This window comes from Thalassophryne amazonica, chromosome 10 (genome assembly GCF_902500255.1).
Source record: "Thalassophryne amazonica chromosome 10, fThaAma1.1, whole genome shotgun sequence".
Classification (NCBI taxonomy): domain Eukaryota; kingdom Metazoa; phylum Chordata; class Actinopteri; order Batrachoidiformes; family Batrachoididae; genus Thalassophryne; species Thalassophryne amazonica.
In genome coordinates, this window is record NC_047112.1 from 58390715 (window position 1) to 58412288 (window position 21574).

Consider the following 21574-nt stretch of genomic DNA (forward strand, 5'->3'; position numbering starts at 1 on the left):
TTACTCTACACTTAGTACAAATGAGCACAAGCTGAACTGAATAAGGAGGAATGTCAAAAAAATGAAATTCGTGCCACATCTGGGAAGGAATAAAAATTGCGGAGGACAGTCGTCCGAATACCCAGAGTGCGCTCTGACCCGCCCCAACTAATCCGTACACATGCCGTGCACATGAGTTTCCGACCGCAGTACAAATGTAGGTGGAGTACCTGGACAGCTGCCAGAATGCAGTAAGAACAAATAAGAATGCACTTACAAGACGTACGATTGTGGTCCGATAGCGGTTCGGCAGAATACGCGTATGTTCCAGCAGCCCTCGAGGTGTGCTCGTGGTGTGTTTGGGCACATTCGGCCAGGGTTCGACATGTCAGAAACATGTTGAACATCTCCGCAAATGTGAGCAGAATGTCTCGAATGCCGTTTTCAAGTTTCCAATTGCTTAGAATGCAGTCAGACTGCATTTCGCCTGCCGTTTGAAATTTTTCCACTTTGACTGTGTCCCGAATGTTTTGCTCATGCACAAAACATTCGGGACGCATTTTAAATGTGGGAGGAAAACCGGAGTACCCGGAGGGAACCCACGCAAACACGGGGAGAACATGCAAACTCCAGACAGAAAGGCCACAGGTGGGGTTCAAACCCATGACCTTCTTGCTGTGAGGCAACAGTGCTAACCACTAATCCACCATGCTGCCCTTACCACACTAGAACAGTAATAACATGCTTGATTCAGTCAGACTTTTTTAAAGTAAGCCACATTTTCTGTCCCTTGTTTTCACTTGGGGCTGCCACAGCAGATCCGAGGTGGATGTGCATTATTGATTTTGCACAGGTTTTATGCCGGATGCCCTTCCTTATGCACCTCCACAATTACATGGAGAAATGTGCGCCGGTGTGGAACTTGAATCGGAAACCTTCTGTACTGAAATCCAGCCCACTGACCACTTGCTACCAAGCCTGCCCAGTTTGATTTTTTTTAAAGTTCTTTTCAGTCTGATTTTTTTTAAAGTTGTTTCAAAAACATTTACTGTTACCAGTACAAATAATTTATGTTTAATCTGCTGTCATTTCTCTTGCAGTGCACAAAGTATGAAAAGTAACTGTTTCAACAACTTTCAACAAAAAATGCCCCAGTTAAATACAAAAAAATACTGCAACTGTTAACAGCTTCAAATAAAAACTACTAATTCATTGAAAGGTTAAAAGTGCTGTGAACACGGTCCTACCAAACAAAAATAAAGTGTTCATATCCTGATAACAAATGTTCATGTTCTAAGTAGGACTAAATGCGAGACTCTAATTTCAGTATGACTTTTAGCTCGTCCTCAGCTTACCAGACACTCGAGGAGGCGAGCCGGCCGGGCGATTATGATGAGAATCTTCCTCACCAACTGGGTGACGATTGCTACCTCCTCACTTTCAGAACGCTCATACGCCTGGAACACAATGTGAAAACAGATGGTGGGGCAAAAAGAAGTTACATTTATTAATAAAGTAATCTGAACCAACAGGGGGATCACAAATACATCAGAGAGAACCAGAGATCTGTCATCAAACTCACAAAAATTATTTATTTTTTTGTCATGGAAAGACAAATTTATTATTTACGTATTTAAAAAAAGTAATCCCACACACCATATAAAAACACTGCATTATACTGAATCCTTATCAAGCAGACAATACAAATATGATCCGTCTGTTCCTCTGGTGATGATCCATGGTCACAGACGTACGGTCATGAAATGACATGAATGAGAAGCAGTTCGCTCTCATCATGTCCACATCTGCTGGTGCATGTCCAGCCGGCCCGCACACGTGTCCTGCCCGACATGCGTCTTGTGGACAGCACGCCGCAGGACTGACACTGCGTCATGTGGAACAGAGCTCACGTGGGTGATGTGACAGTCAGATCGCCTGCTGCGTGTTAAAATCTGACGGTCTGCTTCACCTGGGGTAGCCTGTCAATGGGCTGCAGCATGTCCGCGCTCGCTCGCTGCAGCCCGTTGCCACAGTGATATGTTTTTATTTATGTCCATGTGATGACAGCAAGCAGACACACGTGCGTCACACTGGGCAGTTGTTAGTCCATGTCCGTCTAAACATAGTCCATGCTGTCCAGCTGGGATGTCCAGAACAACAGTTCTCCATAGCTGCTTCTGTCGGTGGCCACACCTCCTGTCAGTTCAGCGCACAGACCAAAGCCACACTCGTGGGGCACTTAGACAAATTTCACTGCCAGCATGACAGTGACTGTTTGCTGGCTGCTGTCGTACCAAGAGTGTGAATGGCCAGACATTTTCTAAGTGCCATGCGAGCAGTGTTAGATGTTCAAGCGTGTCACCTGGAATTTGGCCAACACCTGCCACGAGAGGGTTCGATGGGTTCGCACAGTGCACACTCTGTCTTTCAGTCGCTGGTGTGCGCAAATAATTGTCGCAACAGGTGTACAAGGTGTTGGAACCAGCTACGATTTTACACGCTTTGCACACAATTCCTGCTTCATACACACTTTATGCACAAATCGACCAAATTCACAATGGTGTGAAGGGGCCATAACAAAAGGCAGATTCTGTGTTTTTCTTTCTCATCAGGTTTTTCACTTTTTGGGAAAATCAACAGTTATGTTTAAGGGAAATATTTATGAAAATGTTTATTTAATTTTGCCATCTTAGATATAAGTCAGTTTATGAAAACATTAGTTTATCATGTGCTACAACACACACACACACACATCTGAATTATTGCTTTGTACAGAGAGCAGTGTTTTTCAGCAGTTTGAAAAGCATGAAAACAGATGTTGACTAATAGGCAGACTTCAGAGAGGACTTCAACCCATCCAAGAGGAATTGTTAGAAAATAATCACTGAAGAGGCTCTCTCACAGACAACTGAAGTGAAAGTCTGTCATCCTTGTAAACACAGACTCATTGTATGACATCATGTCTGACTCACTGTTCAGAAGGACAATCAGCTGAGTCACCTTTAATTATTGGATGCGGGTGTAGGCGTGTCATAGAAAGATCAGCGACAAAAAGAAAAAGTAAACACACTGAATGACGATGACGCAACTGATGAATGTTCCGCTATGACGGAACATATGATGCTCTAATAATGTTAAATTATGGTATTCAGAATTTGTCTCTGTAATTTGTAGCACAATACAAATTGTTCTTTTGTCAAGAAGCTTCTTTAATCATGTTATTTAACACTTTTTTTTTAAAGGAAGTTAAATGGCTGGTGCTGTTTGTAGTCCTAGAGGGCTATTTTACATGGCCCAGGGGTGAAAGTGAGGTAAGAAAAAACAAGAAAAAAAAAAAACTGAAGGTTTTTGTAACAAGAAGGTTGGAATAGAGGAATTGAGATTTTTAAAAAGGACAAAAGTTCTGAAGACAATTTCCCTTAGAAAATATTGAAATTCTACATGCATTCTGGTGCACTGTAACTGTCAAATCCAGTCTGGTTTCTGATCAACAGAAAGACAAAAATTTTACCAAAAAAAATATGAAACATTATTAGATTTATTATAATGGTATTTGTTACACAGTATAACTGAACACACTAAAATGAAAGATGCCATAACAACCTGTGAATATAAAGTACAGGGTGGTGGCCAAACAAACAAACAAACAAACAAAAAAACGCCCTATTTTCTTTTTGATCTCATTTTTTACTCAGATGAGATATTTTGAAAATTCTTTCACCAAACATTAGCAGAATGATGGGAGATTATGTCTTTCAAATCTGATAGAAATTGAAACATTTTTGGTGGTCTGTCCTTAATAGTTGATAATATGTTCTATCCAGGCTCCTCTTTGACGAATAACTGCAGCAACACGAACGTTGAAATTTTCGATGACTCGTCCAATCATGTCAGCTGGTATGTGCCTGATTTCCCTTCTTATGTTGTCTTTCAAAGCTGCCAGTCTCCCGACATTTTGCCACCAAATGTTCAATTGTCCTTCTATCAGGTACTTTGTTCCTGCCAAAATCTCTCCTGCATTGTCTTTGTGTCAGAAGCACCGATTTTGTGGCAAAGTAGGCCTCAACGATTTTTATCCACTGCTGCTTAGTATACTGTCCAGCTTGATCCATATTGGTGTCAAAAGAATCTCCCAGGCCCGCTGTCTACACCACCTGAAAAATACAGCAAAATGTTGTAAAACACAAATTTGGGAGGAAATACAAAATAGGGCGCTTTTTTTGGACCACCCTGTACTACTTCTTTTCCTTTCGGCTGGTCCTGTTAGGGGTCGCCACAGAAGATCAATCGTTTCCATCTCACCCTGTCCTCTGTATCTTCCTCTGTCATATCAACTACCTGTATGTCCTCCCTCAGCACATCCATAAACCTCCTCTTTGGCCTCCCTCTTGAACTCCTGCCTGGTGGCTCCATCCTCAGCATCCTTCTCCCTATATACCCTGGGTCCCTCCTCAGCACATGTCCAAACCATTTCAATCTCGCCTCTCTGACTTTGTCTCCAAACCGTCCCACCTGAGCTGTCCCTCTGATATGTTCATTCCTAATCTTGTCCATTCTTGTCACTCTTTTTGTTAGTGCCACCGTCTCTAAACCGTACAACATAGCTTGTCTCACTACTGTCTTGTAAACTTTCTCCTTCACTCTTGCTGATATTCTTCAGTCACAAATCACTCCTGCCACCTTTCTCCACCCACTCCACCCTGCCTGCACTCTCTTCTTCACCTCTCTACCACACCCTCCATTACTTTGGACAGTTGACCCCAGTTGTGAATATAAAGTACATAAAACAAACATAATCCAATTATATAGATTATTCTGAAAGTAGTCCTTTTGCATGATTAATACTTTTAGTTTTTTATATTAATACTAACACTGTAGTTTTACTTCAGTAACATTTTCAGTGCAGGACTAACTTTGTTGCTTTGTCAGTTTGCTACTGCGCACTCCTGTCCACTTGGTGGCAGTAATGTACTGACTGCCTTGCTAACCACTATTAAATTTACAAGAAGACACTGCCAACATAATGCTAGCTTAGCAATGATAACTTCTGCAGGAATGTTATCTGTTTGCGTTCATGCACTGATAGTCAGAACTGGTGGATAACTGCAGTGAAAACTGTAGCGTTTGTTCAAATGATATTCTCACAATGCCCCGATGCTGACTACAGCAGCTACTTATCTTAGCCGACACAACATAATGAACCTGGGGTTTTAAACATGCCCAAAACTCCATGTATCTCGGGAGGTGGGGAGACTTTTATTTTAGACACATACTGAACAGTACAATACCAACCAAATTTCGTGCTGAATTGGCTGAATTTTACATTGTGTAGTCCATCAAATGAGGTCAAATAAGCTTAAACATAACATATTTTTTGGAGTCCAAGTCGCATTCTTTTTTCCCTTCTTCCTCCTTTGGGAGTCCTTGCAACCTATACTCAGGTGCAACTTATATACTGAAACATTATGCATTTGTTATTCACTATTTATATAGGACTTTCACAGGAATCAAAGGCACTAAACATAACAGTGTTCTGAGAGCACAATATCCCCTGCTGGCAAAATACTTCTGTGGTAAAAGTGCTTGCTACATTCTGACAACATTTCAAGGAATTGTTTCAAGGAAAACTTTCCGACAGACTGGGGTCCTGTCCAGGGTGTACCCCGCCTCACGCCCTGTAACTGCTGGGAGAGGCTCCAGCCCCCGCGACCCTTAACTGGACTAACCGGTTGAAGATGAGTGTGAGTGTGTGTTCCAAGTTTCCCAAAATTCCTCCTAAAAATGTGAGAGGAATTGATTTCAGAATGCAGGTAACTCATCAAAATGGCAGTGTCTCAGTTTGTTAATCAAGGGCCATAACTCTGCCAAAATGTGTCAATCTTGTACAATATTACAACATGCGAATTACCAACATATAACAAGGATTTGTACCAATTTCCTGAAATTCCTACTACAAATGTGAGAGGAGTTTATTTCAGAATGCAGGCACCCACTCATTTAACTGATGGACTAATGATAAAACTCGGCCTAATGAAACGGAAAAAGCCTCGGAGGAGTAATGATTTGATGGAGAAGTTCACGGAGGACAGATGAAGATGGCGAATCAGCAATACATTAAGGTCCACTGATGGCCTTTACTGGCAGGGCAAAAAATAAAATAAAAAGTGGTAGTGGAAAAAGGTTACTGTGGAAGTGTGATCAAGGGTTTTATACCTCTTAAGTGGGGACATTGTGAGCGCCAAAGAGTTTAACTGCATGTTATTCATGTTTGGTTTTGGTACGGGTTGGTGCTAAGGTATTTAGAATGTGATGGAAAAAAACAAGGGTACATTTGTGAGTGCAGCTCTGTAATAAATCGATAAGCCCTCACAAGGACAGAGGAAGGATGTGTGTGTTTTTTGTCCACTGCATGGGATCAGACGTCTCAGTTCAGCTGAAGGTACAGCAAGTTGGTTATGCCTTCTGTCTGACTGTATGCAGGACAACAGATGAGGAGGTTGCTATAGAAACTAAAATTTATCACAACTAACACACAGCATGCCTGTGACAAAAGTATCCATCTCCTAACTAGTTACACTACCAGATCTATTAAATGTGCCTGCGGCCATCAGGCAGTTATTGAGTGACGCGCCTCAGTGCATGTCACACAGCCAAATCTGTTCCCTTTCATAATCCTCACATCCTGATGAGAGCGTGTCAGTGTACACTGACTGCTGATTAAAGTTGCAGTGGACAAAGTTGGACATGTGGATGCAGGAACATTACCCACCCATATTCACATGTAACCTCCAAATCAGCACGGCTGCTGAACCTCAGTCAACTGTTGGCTCACCTCATGCAGCAGCTTCTCCAGTTTCTCCTGCATCCCAGCGAAGTATCGAGACGTGACCAGGCCCCTCTGAGACTTGTCCAGACAGTCTCTGACCAGCTCCACCAACTGGTGCTGGATGAAGCCCAGCACACCGTCAGCAAATGGGAGAGAACTGTCTGGAGAACAGTGGGTAACGATTTCCAACAAGCGCTCCTCCATCTGGGCTGTGGCCTACAGGCAGCAGAAACAAACGTGCACAAAGTTACGGACAGACAGACAAATACGGAAGGTTTTCACTGTTTTCAGCAACAGAAGGTGGCAACTTTTCTGTGTGTGGACTCATGGGGTTATGGAACAGTAACAATACTCATGAAAGCGTCAAGTACATACCTTTGGAAAGCGTTCTCTGTAAACATGGTTGACCATGACAATCTCGTGATCGAAGGAGACATTGGCTCGTCCAGGGCTGTGGCAGAGGGAAATGACCAATCAGGAGATTTTGGTTGCAAAAAACTAATTCGTAGTGCTGCAGTTACTAATATTATCAGCTTTTTTCCTTAAAACACAGCTGTGGCAATTAGAATATTCACTAGCATGTTGCCTGTGGGGATCCAAGGGGTCTAGATTGGGTAGTGTTTATCCTTCTTTAACCTTTATTTTACCGGGTTAGTCCCGTTGCGATCAAGATCTGTTTTGCAAGGGACACCTGGACAATTACAAAGATTCCAATTCACCAAACCTGCATGTCTTTAAATGTGGGAGGAAACCGGAGTACCCAGAGGAAACCCACGCAAACATGAGGAGAACATGCAAACTCCACACAGAAAGGCCACAGGTGGGAATCAAACCCATGACCTTCTTGCTGTGAGGCAACAGTACTAACCACTAAGCCACCATGCTACCACTTTATAAAATAGGCGGCTGACATTTTTCAAGGATGGTAATTAATTATGCAAGATTTCTATAATGAGTTGGAATGATGTGTGAGTCCAGAATGTTTTTAGAATGTTAGACCTCAACAGTTTTGAGAGGAAGAACTCAACCCTTTTATTTCAAGTTAATTACACCATTTTTAATGTTAATTTACTGTCCTAATGTATTGATAAATTGTTTAGGTTCTTGTTATCATATACATGATGATGATTATTATTATTATTAATATTTTATTGGGCTACTTCTCTTTTGTCAACTGACTTTTAAATGTACCACAACAGAAATATTTATTTTTATATATTATTATATATATATTTTTTATTTTATACTGAACTTACTAGCAGGGGTGGTGGTCAAGTGGTTAGTGCGCTTGGTTTCAGTGTGGAAGGTTCCCGGTTCAAACCCACTCCTGCCACATTTCTCCATGTAATGTGGAGTTGCATCAGGAAGGGCATCTGGCATAAAAATTTTCAATTCAACATGCAGACCCACCTCAGATTTGCTGTGGTGACCCTGAGTGCAAACAAGGGAGCAGCTGAATGGACTTACCTTTTCCTTACATTGAACTTACGGTACTAAATAAAAGCCCTCACACACACATACACGTACACAGATGCCATTTCACTTTTAATATATAGATAACTTACCACCCCCCGCTGGAATGGTGTGTGAGTCCAGAATGTAATTATCAACGTCCACTGTTCAGTGTCGTTAGCTAATATCCGTAGTTTCTCCAAAAATATTAGTCTTATCAATGTTCCGTTTTGGCTGCATTCATCCATGGTCCAAAACACATAAGCAAACCAAACAGCAAATGTCAGCTCTCCCCAGTTTGTCTGTGATCAAAGTTATATACATGCACGCATACATGTACACCAGGGGTGGCCAAGTTCGGTCCTCGAGAGCCACATTCCTGACACTCTTAGTTGTCTCCCTGCTCCAACACACCTGAATCCAATGAAAGGCTCATTAAAAGTCTGCTAACGAGTCTTTCATTGGATTCAGGTGTGTTGGAGCAGGGAGACAACTAAGAGTGTCAGGAAGGTGGCTCTCGTGGACCGAACTTGGCCACCCCTGATGTACACAGACCACTTCACTTTTAATATATTGTGGCGAGCTGCGCAGAAGAACAAAGACCGTGCCAAAGCTTTTGTCTTTTCTGCATTCTGCCCCAAGTAGGTGCTTTTATTTTTATGCCTCGGTCCCACCGAATAATGAAGGATGAAGAAGGAGCCACGCAGCATGTTTTCTTTGCTACGAGAGGGTTTCTTCAACTATCATGGGAATTTCGTGGCTCCGAGTGGCTCTTAGAGGCATTATCTTCAGTTAACGAGGCTCCTGTTTGAGTGTGGCGCTAATTTCAAGAAGTTCAAAATTTAGCAACAACAGCGTGGCGCAGTTTGTGTACGAGTTACTGTGATGGCTTAGAGGCATTTGCATGGTGCTTACAAGGCTGCTAAAATCTAGTCGTGCGCCTGGCAGCTACGCAGGACCTGAGAGGCTATTTTTGGAGCGGCTGGACGCTGTATATTAAATAATTATTTTGTAGCAAATTATAATCATTTTTCTGCCAAACCTTGGATGCTGAAAACACCTCTAATCGCTTCAGGAATCACAGAGGACCGTTTCATCTGGATGCTTAATTTTCCTCTCTTTCCTGCTCCATGTGGAATGTATTTTGAACAGTTTAAGGTAACTATTTTTAGCAGGGGTGGTGGCCAAGTGGTTAATGCGCTTGGTTTCAGTGCAGAAGGTTACTGGTTCAAATCCCACCCCTGCCACATTTATTTATATATATATATATATATATATATATATAAATTTTTTATATTCACCGAGCTCCTCACCCTTAGAGATAGGGTGAGGAGCTCGGTCACTCGGGAGGAGCTCGGAGTCGAGCCGCTGCTCCTCCACGCCGAAAGGAGTCAGTTGAGGTGGCTCGGGCATCTTTTCCGGATGCCCCCTGGACGCCTTGCTGGAGAGGTGTTCCGGGCACGTCCCACTGGGAGGAGGCCCCGGGGAAGACCCAGGACACGCTGGATGGACTACATCTCTCGGCTGGCTTGGGAACGCCTTGGGGTTCCCCCGGAGGAGCTGGAGGAGGTGTGTGTGGATCGGGAGGTCTGGGCGGCTTTGCTTGAGCTGCTGCCCCCGCGACCCGACTCCGGATAAAGCGGAAGAAAATGGATGGATGGATGGATAAATTTTTTAAAGTGATCCACAGGTGTATATAATTAAAGCGGCCACCTCATTCTGTATGCAGAATGGCACCGTGCGCAAAAGAGCAATTTTGCAGAAATAAACGGATGAACAAGTTAAAAGTGATCACGGTGTAAAAATGACTGTGTTTAAATCCAGGGAAAAAATAAAGCCAGCAAGCCACAGATGGAAAGGAAGCCAGTGAGAAGGAGCACAGAGCCACAGCGGTGCACAAAAGAGCGATTTTGCAGAAATAAATGGACAAAAATAAAGTTTATTGTGGGATCACAGTGTGTGTGTTTAAAGCCGCAGAAGAAATAAAGCCAGCGAGCCGCGGAGCCAGTGAGGAGCACAGAGGTGGCTCTCCAGGAACCCATGGTTCGGTTCTAGCTGGTCTGGTCCATTACAGGTGGACAGCAGCCTGGCGCACAGTACACAACCGCGGGACTGTACTGGAATGTCTATTTTTGGACTGCATTTAAAAAATGTGACATCTTTAAATGCTGCTGTGAATCTGTGAATTGAAAAACCACACTTTGAAGGGACCAGGTGTGGGAGGGCTGGAGGTTCGGACCAAACCCATGCCTAAACGTGTGCCAACATGGCATTATCATGGCACTACGTGGCTTAATGTGGCTGATGCGAGCCATTTGAGGCTCTAATGACAGGTCAGTCGTGGCTCACTAAAGGCTGCTACGTGGCACATGCGGGGTACAGAGAGGCACATAGTGGCACCTTCATAGCGGATACGTGATAGATGAAAATGTGGGTCATTCTTAAATAATTGCTGACACACCCATGTGTGGCTCATTATTCATCCTTATTCGGTGGGACCCAGGCTTTATACACCCACAAACAGAGACAGTGGCGGAAGACACCAAACAACAACACTTTCCACTCATGGTAAGGGCAACATGACACTTAACTAAACTGACTAAACCAACTGAATTACAAAAACACAATAAATCAATAACACTAACAAACTGTTAAACTAACATGAACCACAATATTAACATTTAAAACCCAAATCTGCCATGGTGCATTGCAGCACAAAGCCCATTGTTCATTGTTGTTAGCTAATATCCCTAATTTCTCTAAATATATATTAGTCCTGTCAAATTTCTGTTTTCGCAGCATTCATCCTTAATCCAAAATACATAATCATACCCCCCCAACACACACACACAGGCCAGTTAGCTATTATAATATAGATTGTAACTGCCTCATTTGGGAGTGGAATGATTTACTATCCTATATAAAGAATTCAAGCATCTTTGGAGTGCTGGTCAAGAGTGAGGAGTAAATGATGGACAGCCAGCCTAGGCTGGAACAACAGCAGTATGATTGTGACGCTAGAATTCTACAGCGAACATGGAGCTGAAACCGTAAGCAAAGCTCTCAGTTTACCACTCATTCATTCATGACCACTCAACTGTAGTCATAAACTTCAGGTACTGATTATTTCAAAATGTTTTTATTATTTTAAAAATATGCAAAATTAACAAATCAATGCACATTTACACTTCTACAAAGGAGTGTATATCAAAAATAAAATACATTTTTGTATAAAGTTACTCAGCTCATTACCATCATAACCTTATCTTCACCCATGTGGAACATGTAAATATGAGTAACAAAAATTGCGTTGAACATATAATAGAGAAGAAAACAAAGTGTTGTACTTTAAGCTAATGAAAAGGAATGAGAAACTATTGAGAACATGGAAGAAGAAAAAAGAAAATTAAGAGGTCAGCGGTGAACATGTTTTCACGTAATGGTGAATAGAGATAATTTGCTAATTTAAAGAGTTTGCATCAAAGACATTTTCATAATAATCTAGGAAGGGTTGCCATGTAGTTTGGAATTTTTCTGTTGAATTTTGAACTGTTGTTCTGATCTTTTCCAGGTGAAGGAAAGACATTACATCACTCACCCAACGTGAGTGTTTAGGAGGTGAGGGAGACTTCCAGTTTGTAAGGATTAAACGACGAGCTAATAAGGTAGAAAATGCAACCAACTGTGATTGGCCCTTTGACACAGCAAGATCTGTGTGTGTTACTCCAAATATGGCAATTACAGGATCTGGGTCAATTACCCTTCTACAGATATTAGAAAGTGAACTGAAAATCTCTGACCAAAATGTGAATAAACTTGGGCATACCCAAAACATATGTGCTAGAGTAGCAGGTTCCTGTTGACAACGGATACAGTTGGGATTTACATGAGGATATATTTTAGCTAATCTGCTCCAGGACAGATGCATACGGTTGAATACTTTAAATTGAATTAGTCTATGTCTGACACAGATAGAAGAGGTATATATTCTGTTTATACTTCTCTGCCAAATATCTTCTGTTAAGGTTGTATCTAAATCTTCTTCCCACTGCCTTTTAAGAGGAGACAGTGAAGGAGCGTTTATTCCTGAAATAATAGCATATATCCGTGATACGCCACCCAAATGGTGGGATTTGATTGTGAGACATTCATCAAGTGGACAGACATCTGGCTTCACCGGAAACGATTTGAACTCATGACGGACAAAATCACGAGCTTGAAGGTACCTAAAAAATGGGATTTTGGTATGTTGAATTTTGTAAACAACTGCTCAGATGAAGCAAAGCTACCATCCATAAACAAATCCCCAACATTCTTTATACTTTTTCCAACCCATGTATGAAAAACTGTATCTATCAAAGATGGTTTAAAAAGGAAATTTTGAGCCAGCGGCATAGAAACCAAAGCTTGTTTATATCCAAAGTGCTTGCGAAACTGAGTCCATATACGTAAACTGCTTCTAACGATAGGATTATTAGTTCGTGTGGTCACTGCCAAAGGCAGAGGCGCACACAACAAGGAGGCTAAAGAGGTTGGTGTGCATGAATTTTGTTCCATTAAAAGACCAACTTGGGCCAACCCCATTCATACCTGTATTATACCAGAAGGTAAATTTATAAATGTTTGCCGCCCAGTAGTAGCATAAAAAATTTGGTAGACCTAGTCCTCCACTTACCCTACGTCTCTCTAAAACTGTCTTTCGTACCCAAGGTACAGATTTATTCCAGATAAATGTAATGATATAATTATCAAGTTTCTTAAAGTAGGATTAACTTCAGGTACTGATTAATAGAACAAGAAAATGTACATACCACATTTTGTGATGTATGTCTTTTTTAAACTAGTTTGGGAGGTCCTTTGAATTATACTCCTGTGAGAGACATTCAGTGAGACAAATAAGTATTTGATCCACTGTCGATTTTGCAAGTTTTCCAACCTATGAAGAATGGAGAGGTCTGTAATTTTTAGTGTAAGTACACTTCAACTGTGAGAGACAGATTCAAATAAAAAAATAAATGTATCAGAAAATCACACTGTATGAGTTGAATCACGCATTCATTAACAATCACAACAACTCTTTATGAAGGACTTTCCCATGAATCAAAGCACTAAACAAAATAAACACCAATAATAAAAGTAGCTAACAACAATTCGCAAAAATCCAAATTAAACAGCAGGTTAAAAAAAACAAAACAAAACAAAAAAAAAAAACTGACTCTGGGCCAGCAATTCGTGTCCAAATATCCAATATGATGTCCATCACACATTTGTCTTACCGATTTTTGAAATTTAACAGACCTTATGCTACACACCACAAGCTAGGGGTTTCCTCTATAAATCCACTCTTTCCTTGTCCATGTTGCTGTGGTCCAGCAATCCATGGCCATCTGATAATTTATTTTGCACAAGCTCAGTGTCTCAGGTCACTGGAGGATGTGGCTGGGGCTACCTTATTTATGCCACCGCACTCCGACTCCAGATAAATAAATGATGAATGGCTTGATAACATTTATTGCAGTTGGACTGGTGCATCCCTACAGCGCATCCAGAAAGTATTCACAATACTTCACATTTTCCACATTTTGTTATGTTACAACCTTACTCCAAACTGGATGAAATTCTTTTTCCCCTCAAAATTCCACACACAATACCCATTAATGACAACGCGAAAAAAAAATATTTCTGAGACTGTTTTTTTTAGCTTAATTGCAGTCCACCTGGGGTACATTCAGTTGATTGGACATGATTTGGAAAGGCACACACCTGTCTACATATAAGGTCCCACAGTTGACAGTTCATGTGAGAGCACAAACCAAGCATGAAGTCAAAGGAATTGTCTGTAGACCTCCAAGACAGGATTGGCTCAAGGCATAAATCCGGGGAAGGGTACAGAAACATTACTACTGCTCTGAAGGTCCCAATGAGCACAGTGGCCTCCATCATCTGTAAATGGAAGAAGTTCGGATCCACCAGTTCTCCTCCTAGAGCTGGCCAGTGTCTAAACTGAGTGATCAGGGGAGAAAAGTCTTAGTCAGGGAAATGACCAAGAACCTGATGGTCCAACTGTCAGAGCTCCAGGATTCCTCTGTAAAGGGAGAACCTTCCAGAAGGACAACCATCTCTGCAACAATCCACCAATCAGGCCTGTATGGTGGAGTGGCCACTCAGACGCCACTCCTTAGTAAATGGCAGCCCACCTGGAGTTTGCCAAAATGCATCATGAGAAACAAAATTCTCTGGTCTGACGACACAAAGACTGAACTCTTTGGCGTGAATGCCAGGCATCCTGTTGGGAGAATACCAGGAACTATCCCTACAGTGAAGCATGGTGGTGGCAGCATCATGCTGTGGGGATATTTTTCAGTGGCAGGAACTGAGAGACGAGTCAGGATTGAGGGAAAGATGAATGCAGCAATGTACAGAGACATCCTGGATAAAAACCTGCTCCAGAGCGCTTTTGACCTCAGACAGCGATGATGGTTCATCAGAAGGATAATGACCCTAAGCAAACAGCAAGATATCAAAGGAGTGGCTTCAGGACAACTCTGCAGATGTCCTTGAGTGGCCCAGCCAGAGCCCAGATCTGAATCTGATTGAACATCTCTGGAGAGATCTGAAAATAGCCGTGCACCGATGCTCCCTATCCAACCTGATGGAGCTTGAGAGGTGCTGCGAAGAGGACTGAGCAAAACTGCCCAAAGATAGGTGAGCCAAGCTTTGGTGTCATATTCAAGAAGACTTGAGGCTGCAAATGCTAACAAAATGGGCATCAACAAAGTATTGAGCAAAGGGTGTGAATACATATGTATGGGTGATTTCTTAGTTTTTAATTTCTAATACATACACAAAAATTTCAACAACAACAAAAAAAACTTTTATGTTGCCAGTATGGGGTGTTGTGAGTAGAATTTTGAAAAAAAAAAAAAAAGAATTTACTCCATTTTAGAATAAGACTAACATAAATAACATACAAAATGTGGGAAAAGTGAAGAACTGTGAATACTTTCTGGATGCACCGTATATACCAATGCATGTTCACAGTCCGTAGTGGATTTTGGTACGGGCTTTGCATTCTGTATCACCAGTTTACAGGTACACGACAAAGTGGTGTAGAGGAGGATTTTCTAAAAAAAAAGATCTGAAAGTTTAGCTACAAATTGCCAGAAGGTACATCTAAGATGCCTAGATTTGATCTGTTTTGGTGAAAGAAAATCCTTCTCTGCTCTACTCCACTATGAAGCTAAAAGTGGTGATGCAAAATTCGAATTGTGACAATTTCTCCAATCACAGCCAAATGAGCCTATGACATCTTCTAGTTTGTCTGGGTGTCTTGGTGTTTCTGTGTAGGCTCTCAGTTGTCCAGGTGGTTTCCATAGTAGAGAAGCTTGAATCTTCGACTGGACTGGGTTGCTTGACGTGAGGACGTTTCGCTTCAAGTCACAGAAGCTTCCTCAGCTAAAATTCTTGCTCTGGTAGTCTGACTTCTGTCTTGACTCTTGTAGAGAAGAAGCGAAACGTCCTCACGTCAAGCAACCCAGTCCAGTCGAAGATTCAAGCTTCTCTACTATGGGTGTCTTGGTGGCTTTCCTCACCCTTCTCCTTCACTCAGTTTTTGAGAACTGTCTACTCCATGCAGATTTACCATAGAGTGCCATATTGTTTGTATTTCTTCATAATTGATGCAAATAAAGTCCAAGACATATTCAGTGGCATCTTTACCATCAGAGAGCCTCATCCACAAACTACCACAAAAGACTCCAAGCTGTCGTTGATGTTAAAGGAGGCAACACACAGTACTAAGAATAGGAGGATGTAAACTTTTGATCAGGGTCATTTGGGTAGTTTCTGCTGTCATTATGATTTAAGAAAAGTAAACACAGTTGACAATAAATGGATTCATATAACCACTAACCATGAGTGAAAAAAAGTTTTTGTGTTATCATTCATATTATCTGAAAAATGCACAACTGTATTTCTAAAAAAGGAAGAGATCATGTGTCTAAGTTGCAAAACCCAGCAGCACTGATCAGCAAATCACAAAGCACCAACATATCATCAAGGTAAAAACACAAATTCTGCCAGGGTATTTAAACCTCTGCGCACAACTGTATGTACTTAATTTAGTTTTGTTAACCCTCACCACATAACAGGCATCTGTCTTCATATGTCAGAAATATCAAAGAGGATATAAATCTACGATTGGTCCACACAGTCAAACAAGATGATCCTTTTGGTGCTCCTCCATCGTTGATATGACTGACGGTTGACAACAGATATAAATAAGTAAAAAAATGGTGTGACCACTATTCACCTTTAAAAATGCATAACTGTGATATGTGGTAAAACCAGCAATTATTTTTTTGGTGATCACGTGCAATTTACAAAGAAATGCGAGTGTGTATTATTCAATTTTTGCAATAAATTTCCAGCAGCTGGCAACTCTCTTTTTGTTGTCATGTACACTGACAAAACAACAACAACAATAATAATGAAATTTAAAATGAGGCTTATCTTCAAAATTAACTGGTTTATTTGATGGAGAAAAAGAATCACATCTGATTTCATTGGTATGGGAATGCTAGTACCATTTCAGTTTAGATTTTCTTTTGATCTACAGATGAAGACCAAAAATTAGGGAGAAAAAAGGCAAATAAGTAAGTCCCTGCGGCTGCTCCCTTGTTTGCACTCGGGGTCGCCACAGCAAATCCAAGGTGGATCTACATGTTGAATTGGCACAAGTTTTACGCCAGATGCCCTTCCTGCGCAACCCCCACATTACATGGAGAAATGTGGCAGGGGTGGGATTTGAACCAGGAACCTTCTGAACTGAAACCAAGCGCATTAACCACTTGGCCACCACCCCTAGAAAAAAGGCAAATACATGATCAAATTTTTGTCATGCCTAAAACCTTTGCAATAAGTTAATCCCACATATTTACACATTTAGCCTAATATTTAGGAACATCAAACTAAATATTTAGGTAAATGTTGAGGCAAATATGCAGCTTAATAAAAGTGTTAATTGTTCCTCCGTGAAAGACAGATTAATAAAGTGTCTAATACAGATATTTAGCATCTAAGGGTGTGTTTATTCAAATCTGGAATCCATAGATGTTTTGTTTTAGAGTTATATTGTAGCCTGCAGTCTTTTGATGGCAATTTCAGTTGCAATTTCAGGGGCACTTCTAAAATATTAAAAATAATCATAAAATTATTTTTAAAAATGGCTGTTTGTGCTAAGTTTTGTTGAGGGGGGCTGGGTGCTCAGAGGGGGTCTGGCTCGGGGACTAATTCTGTGTAGAACCGCCACTGTTCACCATCCTACAGTTCTACCATTCTACAGTCCACGTCATTAAGCAGAACTGTGTCTAAGTAATTAAGTGACTGAGGCCATCTGTTGCCTGGTTGAAAGCGTTGAAATATCTTGAGAAATTACAGATCATCATGTGTGCAAGACCAGATCAGACAATCCTACACATACTTTTAATTTAGAGCTGTAATCTCAAACCCCTTCAGCAAAGAGGATGCAAATTTTCATTCCTGCCAATTATATCAAAAGGTGATTTCAGTGACAAACTTATTTCTGCTCAAAGTGACGTTAATCAGTGAAAACCAGTTGGTGGAGCCTGCAGTTGCTATGAAACCCTGTACCATCTTGGCCTTTCATGGAACGAGTTAGAGACCATGATTTAAAACAAAAAATATTTGCAGCCAATTTGAAGTTTAGAAGCTGATGCTTCACTTTGGCAAACAGGGTAAACCACCAACACTGCTCATTTAGTCATTTAATGCAACCCAATTTTGGATTTAAGCTGATGAGACGGGTGCATTTTTATACTTACATCTTGCCAGATGAAGTGTAAAGCAGAACAGATGGTAAAGAAACCTATCACATGCAAACAGGCTCCATGAGCCATTTTTTGCCATGAAGGCCGCCTCTGTTGGGTGGCGGCTGCCCAGAACACACTGCAGCAGCTCAGCACAGCTCTCTGCGCCAGGCAGGTCCGCCCCCACCCCGCCTCCCCCCAGCTCACCCAACCACCCCCACCTCGACTCCAGTTCAGCAACTAGATCCCTGAGGCGCTCTGTTAGCTAGCACGCCTACACACAGAACGCCATGGTGCCAGAACAAGGAGCACTCAGGCATCGCACGAACTGTGCAGAGCACAGGCAATCAGACAAAGGTGGTCAAAAAATAAAAATTAAAACAGTCCAGACACAGTCCAATCCTCACCTGACTGCTAGCAGGCCTACACGTGCAGTTAGATTTGTCTCATGAAGCAAATATTATATTTGCTCAGTTTGTCATAAAGATGCACAGATCCTGTAGGCTGAATTGTAATTTTCAACCAGTATATTTCTCCTCAACTAACAAAACAGTCAGAACCTGCAAACAACAGAAAAACTCAAAACCCCCACAACCGGTATCACACAAAAACAGAACAGGGTTTTTCCTGGTTCAAAACAAAGCACCACAGGCCTGAGGACTCATGCTTATGGCAGATGTACTTACATACTTAGGGTCTTAGTTTTGCAGACTTATTAAGGAATAAGGAAACAATTAAAGGGGATAGAGAATCAAAATCATCTTTTTCATGTTTTTGGTGTTAGTTCAGAGTCTCCCCGCTGTGGGGAATACACACGAAGTGCCAGCAAGTTTCAGAACCTCTGTTTCAAGTATTTCTCCTTTTTTGAATTGCCCCTAGAAAACAGGCCAATCCGCTTTTGAGAGAAAACTTACATCACTTTTTCACCAATAGCCCCCCCCCACACACACACACCCACACCCTTTCACACACGCCCCTTCGAAATTAATTATTCATAAGGTTGTGCCCATCCATTCGTAACACTCGAAGAGAAGCAATGGCGAGCTACAGGTGTGCTTTCCCAGGCTGTTTTAGCGGACTACGATCTTCCCACGGAAAGCAGTGTACACGATCACTGGCTTTTATTCATTTTTAACCGCATCCCCAGTACATACAACCGTCGACTATTTCTTTGCTCTGCACATTTCACAGAGGACTGTTTCACAAACCTTGCACGATTTCGAGCTGGCTTCAGTCGGCATTTAATACTCAGTAGAGGGTCAGTTCCGACTCTGCGACAAAATCAACCCCAGCAATCAGTACAGCCTGTAAGTATCACATTTTCTTTTGTTTTAAATTTGTGTTGTGCCATATTCCTGTTGTAAGAATTGCACTTTAGAATGGCACGTTAGCTCTGGTTTGTTCCTCTAAAGGGAATCAGCTAACCCCTTAGCAGCTAGGGATGTGTATCGAGAACCGGTCCCTTTTGGGTATCGTTAAGAAATGACTCGATCCACTGACATCAATAAGCTTTGTGCTTAACGATTCTGTTATCGGTCCTTCAGAGTGGCCGTTGTTTTGGGGAGTGTTTGTCAGGAAAATGATAATTTCTGTATTGATTACAGACCCTGCAGCGGGTCCGTAAACAACTTTTCTGCAGCGTGGCTTTGCTTTGAACCTTGAACTAATCGAAGCAGTGCTTTGCAGATTGAAGCAATGCTTCGATTATTCTCTTTCTTTTGCTTAATTTTCTCCCGCTAAAACCCTAAAGAGCATACGTCTGTGAGTATTATTTACCTTTTCTATGTTAAACCGACCTGTTATGTTCTTCTTAAACAGTTGATAGATGTATTTTATAACTTAAAAACAGGAGCGATGCTAACACGTTAGCATGTCTATGGCATTTTCAATGTTAAAAGTTAGCATTGCAGCTGTCATCACGTTCAGGTGCATTTGTTTTCAAATTGTAATATTTCTTAAATTTATTTTTGTTTATATATTAATAATCTAATGATTATTATATACAATTTTAGAGAAACAGGCAAAAAAAAACCTGAATAGAAACACAACAGAAAATATAAAAGCAATGAAAATAAATAAATAATGCTTTCTTTTCAGTGAGAGCAAGGGCAGCCAATCAAACAACGGCAACCGATCAGCGCCACCTACTTGCATTTCATAATGAGGTTGCCAAATAAGCTCCGAAATGACGCCATTAAAGGCAAACGAGGCATTCTAAACCCAGCATAGCAACATAGCTGTTTCAGAGAGCCTTTTAGGAAGGTTCTGAGCCATTACAGACCCAACCAATTTTTTTGGGCTACATATCACATCACAGAACAAGGATTAATGCCCCATTCAACCTCTCTCTATCACCTTTAAGAAATTGACACAAAGCATTTTATTTAAAAATTTTAAGTGCCCTACTCAATAGATAAAAGAAAAGCCTAGACCAGTTAATTAAAAGTGCTACTCAACTTTAAGTTGTCTATATATAAAAGCCAAGTCACCTCTGTGTACGTGCGTGTGTTTGGCTTCATTCATTGACAAGCTGGGGAGAGCCTGCATATACCATTTGGTATGCTTATGCATTTTGGGTCAAGGATGAATGCTGCGAAAACAGAAAGTTGATAGCACTAATATTTATGGAGAAATTAACAATATTAGCTAACAACAGTGGACAATGGATGTTGTGCTGCAATGCACCAGGGGAGTTCAGGATTTTGTGGTTTTAAATGTTACTGTGGTTTATGTTAGTTTAACAGTGTTGTTAGTGTTAGTGAGTTATTCTGTTTTTGTAGTTCAATTGGTTTAATCAGTTTAGTCAAATGTCATGCTGCTGTTACCATGAGTGCGAACTGTACTGCCTTTGGGGCAGAATGCAGAAAAAAGTAAAAGCTCTGCATATAACTTCGATCACGGAAGGGAGAGCTGACATTTGCCGTTTGGTGTGTTTACGTATTTTGGGTCAAGGCGTCGCGAAACAGAACGTTGATCGGACTAATATCTTGGAGAAACTATGGATATTAGCGACCAGATTTTAACTTCCTTGTCCTCAAACGTGTGGTTAGTGTCTTTAAGGTGGAGATGAACTGCAGACTGAGGTCAACTGGTGCCCTCTCTGTGGTGCTGATATAGCCTTTTGTGTAAAGGTTGCTTAGTCTCACCTATGTAGTGTTTGTTACAGTTTTCCTGACATCTGATAGAATACACTACATTGCTCTGTTTGTAACTAGGGATCCTGTCCTTAGGGTGAACTAATTTCTGTCTCAAGGTGTTAACAGGTTTAAAGTAAACTGTGATTTTGTGCTGTCTGAAGATCCTCTGTAGTTTTTCCCTTACTCCTGCTAAATAAGGGAGAGACACTCCTCTTCTTGTCTCCGTCTCCTGTCTGTCTATCTGGTCTCTTTGTTCTCTGGGACTTCTGCACTTTATCCAGGGACCATCGTGGGTACCCACATACCGTGAGGGCTTTCCGGACAAGTTGTTGTTCCTTAGCCCTTCCCTCTGC

General features: G+C 41.4%; 1 protein-coding gene across 2 annotated transcripts in view; it reads right to left on the minus strand.

Annotated features, from left to right (window-relative positions):
- The window catches only part of mast3b (microtubule associated serine/threonine kinase 3b), a 97051-nt gene that overhangs the window by 32937 nt on the left and 42540 nt on the right, over nt 1-21574 (minus strand). For both annotated transcript variants that reach the window (XM_034180044.1, XM_034180043.1), the window contains 3 exons: nt 7181-7256; nt 6812-7021; nt 1335-1436 (listed from right to left, as the gene is read on the minus strand). In XM_034180044.1, coding sequence (XP_034035935.1) covers nt 1335-1436; nt 6812-7021; nt 7181-7256 — 388 coding nt within the window. The remainder of the gene's footprint in view (nt 1-1334; nt 1437-6811; nt 7022-7180; nt 7257-21574) is intronic.